This window comes from Nycticebus coucang, chromosome 3, assembly GCF_027406575.1.
Source record: "Nycticebus coucang isolate mNycCou1 chromosome 3, mNycCou1.pri, whole genome shotgun sequence".
Lineage (NCBI taxonomy): Eukaryota > Metazoa > Chordata > Mammalia > Primates > Lorisidae > Nycticebus > Nycticebus coucang.
Genome location: NC_069782.1, coordinates 38,937,129 through 38,949,381, shown reverse-complemented (window position 1 = coordinate 38,949,381; position 12,253 = coordinate 38,937,129). Strand labels below are relative to the sequence as shown.

The following is a 12,253-nucleotide window of genomic DNA, read 5'->3' as shown; positions in this document are numbered from 1 at the left end:
GTGGCATGTACCTATGGTCTGAGCTACTCAGGAAGCTGAGGCATGAGGCTCACGTGACCCCAAGCGTTTGAGGTTGCCGAAAGCTATGATGATGCCATGGCTCTCTAGCCCATGACAAGAGAGTGAGACTCTGTCTCCAAAAAAAAAAATATATATATATATATATATATGTGTATATTTCTTAATATATATTTATATATTTATATAATTAGGGAACACTATGTGTATATATGATACATACACACACATATATAAATGATTTAAATATGTATGTGTATACATATATACACATTTATGTGTGTATACATATACATATACATATACATACACACACACATATATATATGTGAAGAAGCTGCAATGATTAGAGCCACATTTTGCCTGTTTAAGAAAAGAAAAGCAGCCGGTAGAACAGAGTAGAGACCGTAGGCCAGGCCTGGTGGCTCACACCTGTAATCCCAGCCCTCTGGGAGGCTGAGGCAGGTGGATTGCTTGAGCTCAGGAGTTCAAGACCAGCCTAAGCAACAGTGAGACCCTGTCTCTAAAAAAATAGCCGGACATCGTGACAGACGCCTGCAGTCTCAGCTACTTGGGAGGCTGAAGCAGGAGGATCACCTGAGCCGAAGAGTTTGAGGTCACTGTGAGGAGGATCATCTGAGCCGAACAGTTTGAGGTCACTGTGAGGAGGATCACCTGAGCCGAAGGGTTTGAGGTCGCTGGAGCCACAATGCCACAGCACTCTACTGAGGATGACAAAGTGAGACTCTACCTCAAAAAACAAACAAAAACCGAAGTAGAAACTCTATAAACAGAAATTATGTAAGGTTTATGTAGGTAATAAATGTGGGATTAAATATTGGTGAAGAAAGGAAATTATTATAAAAGTTGATCTAGGACAATTAAGTAAATGTTTAGGAAAGAGGATAATTGCCTCTTAACCTGACAAAGTACATTTCATGTGGAATAAGTAGCTCATTTTAAAAATGAAACCTGAGGGGTGAATGGCTCATGCCTGTAATCCTAGCACTTTGGGAAGCTTAGGTGGGAGAGTAGCTTGAGCGCAGGAGTTTGAGACAAGCTTGAGCAAAGGCAAGATGTCTTCTCTACAAAAAGTGGAAAAATTTGATGAATGTGGTGGTACACACTTTTAGCCCCAGCTACTTGGGAAGCTGAGGCAGGAGGATCATCTGAGCCCAGGAATTTGAAGTTGTGATGAGGTATTATTTTGCCACTGCATTCTAGCCCGAGCAACAGAGTAAGTATTTATGTTGCATAACAAAAAAGCAAGGAAATAATTTCAGGTTTGCCTAAGTGTGTATATCACAGGTATTGTCTTTGACTCTATATTGGCATACTTTTATTTCAGTGGTATCCCTTTAAACTATAAATTTATTAACTAATGAAGAAAAAAACTCCTTTAAATCTTCTTGATTGGATAGAATGCATATCCCTACTACATCTTTATTCTAAAATTATAATAGCTGTTTAAGAAAAGAATGTAATCTTGCCTAACTATACTGGCTAGAAGTTCTAGCACTATGTTGAAAAGTAATGGTGACAGAGGACAACATTGTCTGGTTCCAGTTCTAAAAGGAAAAGCTTTCAGTTTTACTCCATTCAATAAAATATTAGCTGTGAGTCATAGATAGCTTCAATCAGTTTCAGAAATGTGCCACCCATGCCTATACTCTAATACAATTAGGCAAGTCAAGGAAATAAAGGGAATCCAAATGGAAGCAGAGGAGGTCAAACTCTCCCTCTTTGCTGATGACATGATCTTATACTTAGAGAATCCCAAAGATTCAACCACAACACTCCTGGAAGTCATGAAAAAGTACAGTAATGTCTCAGGATATAAAATGAATGTCCAGAAGTCAGTTGCCTTTGTATATGCTAATAACAGTCAAGATGAGAGGCTAATTAAGGACCCAACTCCCTTCACCATAGCTTCAAAGAAAATGAAATACCTAGGAATATACCTAATAAAGGAGGTGAAGGGCATCTACAAAAAAAATTATGAAATCCTAAGAAAGGAAATAGCAGAGGATATTAACAAGTGGAAGAACATACCATGCTCATGGGTGGGAAGAATCAACATTGTTAAAATGTCTATACTTCCCAAAGCAATCTACCTATTCAATGCCATTCCTATTAAAATACCAACATCATACTTCAAGATTTGGGAAAAATGATTCTGCCTTTTGTATGGAACCAGAAAAAACCCGTATAGCTAAGGCAGTTCTTGGTAATAAAAATAAAGCTGGGGGCACATCACCATACAAGACTTTAGGTTGTACTACAAAGCCATATTGTTCAAAACAGCATGGTACTGGCACAAATATAGAGACATAGACATTTGGAATTGAATAGAAAACGAGGAAATGAAACTAACATCTTAACAACCACCTAATCTTGGATAAACCTAACAAGATCATACCTTGGGGGAAAGACTCCCTATTCAATAAATGGTGCTGGGAGAACTGGATATCCACATGTAAAAGACTGAAACTGGACCCACCCCTTTCTCCACTCACAAAAATTGATTCAAGATGGATAAAGAACTTAAATTTAAGCCATGAAACTAAAAATCATCAAAGAAAGCATAGCAAAATCACTGGTAGATGTTAGCCTGGGGAAATACTTCATGAAGAAGACTGCCATGCAAATTGCAACAACAACAAAAAAAAAACAAATGGGACTTCATTAAAGTGAAAAGCTACTGTACAGCTAAGGAGACAAGAATCAAAGCAAGTAGACAGCCTACACAATGGGAAAGGATATTTGCATATTTTGAATCAGACAAAAGCTTGAAAACTAGGATCTATAGAGAATTCCAATTAATCCACATGAAAAAAGCCAACAATCCCATATATCAATGGGCAAGAGATATGAATAGAACCTTCTCTAAAGAAGACAGTTGACTGGCTAACAAACATATAAAAAAACTGCTCATCATCCATATCTGTTAGAGAAATGCAAATCAAAACCACCCTGAGATACCATCTAACCCCAGTAAGAATGGTCCACATTACAAAATCTCAAAACTGCAGATGCTGGCGTGGATGTGGAAAGAAGGGAACACTTTTACGCTGCTGGTGGGACTGCAAACTAGTACAACCTTTTTGGAAGGAAGTATGGAGAAACCTCAAAGCACTCAGCTAGACCTCCCATTTGATCCTGCAATCCCATTACTGGGCATCTACCCAGAAAGAAAAAAATCCTTTTATTGTAAGGACACTTGCACTAGACTGTTTATTGCAGCTCAATTTACAATCACCAAAATGTGGAAACAGCCTAAATGCCCACCTACCCAGGAATGGATTAACAAGCTGTAGTATATGTACACTATGGAATACTATTCAGCCATTAAAAAAAATGGCGACTTTACATCCTTCGTATTAACCTGGATGTACGTGGAAGACATTATTCTTAGTAAAGCATCACAAGAATGGAGAAGCATGAATCCTATGTTCTCAATTTTGATATAAGGACAACTAATGACACGGTGGGGGTGGGGAAAGGGGAGAGCAGAGAGAGAAAGAAGGAGGGAGGGGTGGGCAAACGAAGAGCAGAGAGAGGGAAGGAGGGAGGGGGTGGAGCCTTGGTGTTGTGCCACACCTTTTGGGGGCAAGACGGGATTGTAAGAGGGACTTTACCTAGCAAGTGCAATCAGTGCAACCTGGTTTCTTGTGCCCTCAATGAATCCTCAACAATAAAAAAAAAAAAGAATGAATGACAATAAATACATTCAGAAAAGAAATCAGACGATTGCATTAAAAATGTGACTTCATAGACATGGCTTAGAATGAAGAAAAGTATTAAGTGGACAATACTACAGATATAAAGTGGCAATGAGCAAAAATATGGCACAGATCCAGTGATCCCCAGGTGACCGAGAGGTAGACAATAACAAATTGATTCACATACCTAGCAATAGATTAAATATAGAACTTTCAAAACTTTGTTCACTTAAAAACTGCCAGACAATGGGAGAGAAAACCTGTTTTTGTAAAAGACCCCACACAATTTATAGTGTGTTTTCTAGCACCTAAAGAATGAAAAAACCTAGAACACAGCCCTATGTGCTTTTTCGCAGACTTCCTGCTCCTAATACAATGAAAGTACCATTGCCAATATTAATAGTTTTAGGATGCTTTGCCAAAAGGGCAGTTCTATTCCAATGTTCTAGGCTCTCCACGTTTGAGGACTTGCTGGTGGCTAAGGTATTCATTCCATTTTTAAGGAATGCTTATTTTCCAGCTAAGACACCAGGTTTATTTTGGCAGTAGTTATGTTGACTTTTTAATGTTTTTGTCATTTTTCTTTAAATGAGCTATTTCAGTAATCTTCAAGCTTGCTATGTGTGGAAACTGCAGCCTTCTGGACTTCAAGAGTGTTCTTTTCTTAAGCACCAGAGGAGGCAAGAAAAGCTTCATTTTTTTCTGTTGCACACTTTTTAATAAAAAGATTTGTTCTGTACATTTGTATTTGGTCAAAAAGCCACACATAAGGACCAGGAAGGTCACAAGTTTCCTCAAGACCCCAGGTTCCCTACCCCACTGATCTTCATTATTCCTTTTAATATTCATATATTTGTTTTCTAACTGCTAACATTATACCTGCTCATTAGAGAAGGTCTGAAAGATCATCGTTTGTAAAACTGAAAGGATTTCATCACCCACAGATAGCCACTGGCAAATTTTGATGTGTTTTTACAGAATTTGGCATATTGAAAATATCAATTATATACCAACATATTTTCCTAGTTTTGAGTATTTACATTCATTGCAGCATTCTTATTTTAAACAAAATCTGCCAATTTTCCCAAAATTCAGTTTCATTGCTTTGTTTATTCACATCTCCCCCAACTTTTTTACGTAAGTACTGCACTTACTTCAGCAATTATCTTTTTGTAATTATGTTCTTTTCTTTTTTACTTTTTATTGTTGGGGATTCATTGAGGGTACAAAAAAAGCAGGTTACAATGATTGTATTTGTTAGGTAAAAGTCCCTCTTACAATCCTGTCTAGCCCCCAAAAGGTGAGGCACATACCAAGGCCCCATCCCCTCCCTCCTTCCCTCTCTCATAGACATGGCTTAGAATGAAGAAAAGTATTAAGTGGACAATATTACAGATATTAAGTGGTGATGAGCAAAAATATGGTACAGATCCAGCTCTTCCTTTGCCCACCCCTCCCTCCTTCTTTCTCTCTCTGCTCTCCCCTTTCCCCACCCCCACCATGTCATTAATTGTCCTTATATGAAAATTGAGTACATAGGATTCATGCTTCTCCATTCTTGTGATGCTTTACTAAGTTCTCTTGCAATGGCTCCCTACGGCCCACAGCCCAACACTATTAGCTCTGTCAGGCTCAGTAGCTCATTCTGGGGCCCTAGACAATGCCCAAAGTTCTCCGCACTCCTGTCCAAGCTCTCCCAAGGCAGTTCAACTGAGTGCCAAGTCCAAAAACACCAAAACAGCTCACAGGTAAGGCCTTTCCAGTTTGCAGTCTCTTTGGTGCTGTATTTACAGCTGCCAGAGGGATTAGACCGAACAAACACATGCAACCACTTGCCAATTTTCCACTGCTTTTGTACTCCTCTTGGGGTCCAGAAGTCTTTCGCTGACTCCCTATGTCCTCAAAGGGATGATTATAGGCAGATCCCACCAGCTAGAGATGCCTGGAGTCTTGTCTCTCCAGGCTCACCGTGCCTAGTTGCAAAGAAGCAGTTACTCAGCCGCCATCTTGCTCGGATCTCCTGCCTTCACTGTATTTTTAAAAAACCAAACAAAGATTTTGTTTTATATGTACCTAGAAACAAACTTGGGAAAACAGTGATGGATTGTTTTATAAATAGCAACAAATGATACCTTATTAATCTTAAGTTTTCCATCATATGCATTGTTGGTTGACCTGAATTGAAATGCAAGGTACATGTTCAAAATTTTTCTTTTAAAAAAGGACATTTAATAATTAGGAGTGGAGGAGGGGATTGCTCCCTTTTGGAAGGGGTAGTGACAAAAGATTCTTTTTTTAAAGTTGGGGATCTATCCTGAGGCTTAGTACTTCCCACTGCATGCTGTATGCTTTATCTCTAAGCAGGAGCTGAGTAATTTGAAACATGAGAATCAGTGAGAGGTAGACTCTTACATCATCAATAGCCCAGCATTCTTTCCTTAAGCGGTTAGCCTTTGCCTTGGTTATTTAAACCTGGGGCTTCTTTGGAGGAAGAGTGACATTATTTGTTCTACATCTGAAACTGGTTTATATCTGCCTAAAACCAGCCTAGCGACATCCAAATCCCTTTTGTCTGTGAGTGAATTGGAAATAAATCTGGGTGATGAACTTTATGGCTACAACATCGCACAGCAAATCTTCTCATTCTTATGAAAGTGCTTCTATTATGTCATTTTTTTCAGCATGAGAAGGAAAAATAGTCATCATTACTTCTTTCCTCCTGGGTATCATAGACATTTTTTCTATTATTATATGTTAAGAAAAATTATAGTGCCAGAGAAGATCACTTAACCCTCATCGCCCCACCCTATCCCTGATGAAGTATCTTTATTTCTTTTCTTATTGAATTGACTTAACTTTCTTTTCCTGTGGCCATTTCCTTTATGGAATTTTTTATGATTTTATCATTTTAATCAAGCTTGAAGGATCGCATATGTACCATTCTTTTCTAGAACTAAATCTACAGATGGATTTAGGTAAAATTTTTTGGGTAAAATATTTTTGGGTATTTTTTTTGGGTAAAATAGTGCAGTGCGAAGAGCCCAAGAAAACTCTAATGTGAATCCGTTTGATATTTGCTTGTTTTTGACCTTGTGTCAGGTAGTTATGCCCAGTGAGCCACAGTTACTTCATTTGTAAAATGAGATTGACATTATTTATTGTGTGGGGATAGTGTAAAGGTATAAAGATAATATATTTAAGATGTTAGTAGCTATTCAATAAACTTTATTTGGTTGACAGCTTGATGCAATGGAGAAAAACATGGCCTTGGAGCCCTTTAATCCTTTCGTAATAGATATATTCACTATCCATGTGCAAGTCTCCTGTCATTCCTGAGCCTTCCTCATCGTCCATAAGATGGATGTTATCATCTCTATTGTGGATTAGAAATGGGAAATGTAAAGCTGTGACCTTGCCAGTGCCGGGGAGGTACCAAGTATTTGTTCTCCTATTGTTGCTTAAATCTTTGAGTTGTCCTTTTAACATACTTGTATTTATCCATGATTGTTTTCACGCATTTTAGGTTTTGCATCTTGGTTTTATAGACCCTTTTTGTGTTAAGTTTAACCTTAGAACTAACGTGCATCTTCTGTGTTTCATATTTCCCTCTTAAGAATTGAATTAAGTGCACCTATGAAGTGTTTTTAAGGTCAGCCACAGATGGTCATTGCTCTTCCTTACTCTTTTAATTGAATAGATAAGACCCAGGTAAAATGAAATCAGCCTGCTGACCAATGTAGTACAAGCTAGACAACAATTTCCTATGGAGGTGGGGGGTTGTATAATTCTCACCTGAGCTGCGGAGTTGGCAAGTTTAGAATGATTCTCTACCAGATGGTTAAGGCAATGTGCTAAGAGTAGGTCGTCCTGGGTTTACATTGCAGCTTTGCTACTTTATCACATGCTTAGGATGTTTTAGAGTGTTACTGAGCCTCTCTGTTTCTCGGTGTTTTTTTTTTTGTAGCCCAGTCCAATTAGTAACATGCCTTAATGAGCTGCAAGATACATTTAGAAAACAACTAACATAGAAAATAATAAAAAAAAAAATCATCTTTAAGCCTATTACAAAGAGTTGATAGTGGTTAAGTGAGGTAACATGTTGTAAAGAGGCTACGTAAGAAAAAATTCTACATGCCTGAATGTATGGGATAAGAGGAATGGGGAAATAGAAGCCAGACATTTGCTCCCCATAGCTCGTTACCCAAACTTACTCAGTTAATGATTGTTGTTACCAATATCAGGGGATGGTTACATGAAGTTTTTGTAAGTTGTAATGAGTAGTGCCTAAGGAGGCTAGTTATTTATCAGTTTTCGTATACTTGCTGAGATGCAATATTATATTACGTTACGTACAGCCCTTTAATGTTTCCTATTTCACAAGCTTTACAAATTAAGAAGTTGCTTGAGTTCTTACTTGTCAGTTTTTATAGAGATATCAAAAGCCTAATAGTTATCACAGGAATTTTCTTACTGAAAAAAATGGTCCAGCAGTTGTTTAGCAAATTAATAATGTTTAATTTCAAGATAGATTTTAATAATAGATTTCTGACATGGAGAAAAGATAATGCGCTATCTGAAATGATTTTTATGCCTTAACAACTTCAATCTTACAAAGATTTAAATCTCAAAAATACTCTGGAATAAGGGTTCTCTAATACTTTTTTCTGTACCAAAGACATACTGTTATTCTAAATATTAATTTTACAATATATAAATATAAATTTTTATAATATATAAAATTTTTATAATTTTTATAAATGAAAAATAGAAGCTATGTTAAAAACAAAGGTTGTACAGCTTGCACTTGAAAAACCAAAATACGCTAGGAGTTGGTGGCTCATGCCGGTAATCCTGGCACTCTGGGAGGCCAATACAGGTGGATTGCTGGAGCTCAGGAGTTCGAGACTAGCCTGAGCAAGAGAGAGAGAGACCCCCCATCTCTACTAAAAATAGAAAAAAAACCCAAAATGCTACCCAGGTGTAATGGGGTAATGAGGCACACCTGAGGCTACTTGGAAGGCTGAGGCAAGAGGATTGTTCCAGCCTGAAGCTTGAAGTTGCTGTGAGCTATGATGCCATGCACTCTGCCTAGGGTAACAAAGATTCTGTATCAAAAAAAAAAAAAAGAAAAGAAAAGCCAACACGGAATTTCAGGTTGATTCCTCCATGGGAAATTAGGGCTCAGGCCCATCTTCTGTCTGGCTGTGCAATCCATTTTGAAGATAAATATTTGGATATAATTTATCACTAATTGTTCAAAATTTTCAGGAGTTTAGGACTTGTGCATCTTTTCTGTTGTGTAGATCATATCTAGTTTTGTTTTAACATGAAGAAGTAGTTCACGGGTCCTAGGAAAAACTACTATCCGCTTTCTGGGAAGTAATTGTTCAGCATGTCTAAAACATCCATTTGACAGTGTGCTAGTTTTTATAGAGGTATTAAGAACCCGATAGTTACCACAGGAATTTATGGAAATTAAAATAAATCAATTCCTAATCTGTCATTTTAACAGCTAAAAGCTTTTCTGTGTATCCCATGCCACAATTTGGTCTTTGCTTAAGTATGTCCCCTAAACATTGATTTAATCTAACCAACTTGTTAAATATAAACACATCTTAAACTCTGAGGAAATGAAATCAAATATTTTTCAACTATAATTTTTATGATAGTATGAAGACTGATCATAGATCTAGAGAGATGTGTGAGTTGGAGACATACTTTTTTTGTGTGCATATTATTTGTCAGCAACATTTTTTACTAACCAGCCAAGCAAAGGGCATTCCAAAGGTCAGGAGATTCAAGCCAATTAAATTCATCAAACATATTTGTAGTGAGAGTACTGTGTTAATACAAACTAAATATCATTAAAACAAAAATTACTGAAGCAAAAATATACATCTAACATGGGTCATACATGTAGGAAAAGCCTCTGATTATGCTCCTTAAGAAAACTTACATAATTATGATTAATTAAGCTATCAAGGCAAGGCATGTCTGGAAAATAATGAAGTTACGAATCTATCACTTAGTCTCAGAAACCAAGGAGTACATGCATTTGCAGTACTTAGTAAACTACAAATTTAACTTAATTATACAAATTATCTCAAGTATAGTTTTTTCCATCAGTTGAATATTCTTCCACATAATAATCATACAAGAGAGAAGAAAATGATAATAATTGGGCAACTGATAACACTTTTGGCTTTTCAACCTTTTTCTCCTGTTGGGCTGTAATAAAATGAAATATGGTAGCTGAAACTTAAATAGTATGAAAGTTATGACTAACAGCTGAAAGGCCTTAGACTAGCTTTGTGCATAGTACTTGGCAGGCTTGATAACTGTCATGTAGTCACTGGACTTTCCAATGAAGCAGGCAAATAATTTCTGGAAGAATTAAAAATCTAAAAATATTTAAACCTAAATATTTTTTCTTTTCTTTCTTTTTTTCTTCCCTTTCCCTTTCCCTTTTTTTGAGACAGAGTCTCACTATGTTGCCCTGAGTAGAGTTGCCTTGACGTCACTGTTCACAGCAACCTCAAATTCTTGGGCTTCAGGATTCTCTTGACTCAGCCTGCCAAGTAGCTGGGACTACAGGCACCCACCAAAGTGCCCGGCTATTTTTTCATTATAGTTGTCATTGTCATTTAGCAGGCCCGGGCTGGGTTCGAACCCGCCAGCCCTGGTATATGTGGCCAGCGCCCTAACCACTGAGCTACGGGGGCCAAGCCTCTAAATATTTTTCATTCTTTCAATTCATGTAAGTTGTAAGACCTTGGAGGGCTAGGATCTTACACTTTTTTATATGATTCCTATATGAGCGTTCTCTACTTAATAGTCTATAAATCAATTTCTAAATGAATAAATGAATGCAAATAGGAAAGAACTATGAATAAACATATCTAACAAAAGAAAAAATGATGACTGAAGACACTTGCGTGGGGATCAGATATTCCTAGATTAAAAATCATAGCTTTACTACTTAGTCAATTTTTGACTTTAGCTATTTTTAAATGGGAATTTTGATGAGTTTTCTGGCAATCAGAGGAGAAAACTAATGAAATAACTTGGCACACTTTGGAATTTCCTTGGAATATAAATGCGATAATAATGCTGTTGCAAATGCTGTATTCTTAGTTTGGGCTTCTTTTCTCTTTCCAGGTGAAGCGTACATGCGATTAAGCAAGCTCCCTGAAGCTGAGCATTGGTACATGGAATCTCTGAGATCGAAGACTGACCACATCCCTGCTCATCTCACCTATGGGAAACTGCTAGCTCTAACAGTGAGTAGCCACCTTCTTACCCTTTAGAATTCAGCTTTTGTTTGTTTGTTTTTTTCATGCAGACTGAGATAGGGTTTGAAGTACTCTTTTTCAGCCAATTGGCTCAGGTAGCTAGGATATAATGATGGTGACACAAAGTTAGAACTCTGAAATTTATTTCCATTCTGAAAATATAGACACATGTATTACTTGGGGATTGGCTTAGGCAAGTTACATCATTGTGATACATCGACGATCGTAGTATCAAGCCCTGTAAGTGAATGGCAGGGACTGTGAGCCTGTATGTACAAATGGGAAACCCCAAATAATGTGATTACACAATAGATTTTTTCCTAACATCAATGTTCGCACAGATATTTTGTTTTACAATCCAAGGGTAGCCCCAAGTTAGCTATAATTCAGATTAAATCTGATTCTTTAAAATAGCTGGCATCCTATAAATCTCTGTGTCTGCTAGAATTCCCTCTGGTTGAAGTCATTCTGTAAGAGAAGCAGAGCCGTCATTTGACTGCCTGCTATGTAATAAGCACTCTTGGAAGCCACAGTTCCAAGAAAATGGGGTCAGTTTGAAACGTAAGAAATTGCTAATATTCTACCATTATGCATTACAAAATTGATAATTTTATTTAATTCAAAGTAATATTAATGTCTTTGTTTTACACAACAGGGAATGGTTTAAAAATTTAAGTAACTTTTTTGAGCTTCCATAACTGATAATTAGGTTTTAATCTTAGTGCAGATCTATAGCTAGGTTAGTTTAGTTATACAAAAATGATCTTTCTTCATTATTAATAAAAAACAAATATATATTAGATATGCTTTTAAGGCTTAGCCAAACTCAAAAAGTATTTAGGAGATTTTTGCCAGGAGCCTGAAATGAAGGTGGTGATTGGATGTCCTAGCAGTCTGTAATAGACTGATCTTGCAGCTCCTTTATATTACAGAATCCAGTGTGAAGAGGGTTTGTGTTTGTTGTTTTGTTTCTTTCTGGAATAGGAGACAAAGCTTTGGGTCAAGGCAAGGCCAGGAATTAGATGCCTAAATAAGCAGAGGAAATTCATACCCTCAGTGAGAGGATAACACAGAATAAGTTTTCCTGCTGGTATAAGGAGGCAGCATGACTTTTACCTGTTTTGGAAGAGGACTTGGGTAGAGAATGAAGTCTCTGCTGGGAATTTGTTGTTGCCATATACCCTTTACCAAACTTTGGGCTTTGCATTTACCTACATGAGT

At 37.2% G+C, this 12,253-nt stretch overlaps 1 protein-coding gene across 3 annotated transcripts in view; it reads left to right on the top strand.

The window, feature by feature from the left end:
• Positions 1–12,253, top strand: part of TMTC2 (transmembrane O-mannosyltransferase targeting cadherins 2) — a 474,733-nt gene that overhangs the window by 319,451 nt on the left and 143,029 nt on the right. For all 3 annotated transcript variants that reach the window (XM_053585171.1, XM_053585173.1, XM_053585172.1), the window contains exon 8: positions 10,899–11,020. In XM_053585171.1, the coding sequence (XP_053441146.1) occupies positions 10,899–11,020 (122 nt within the window). The remainder of the gene's footprint in view (positions 1–10,898; positions 11,021–12,253) is intronic.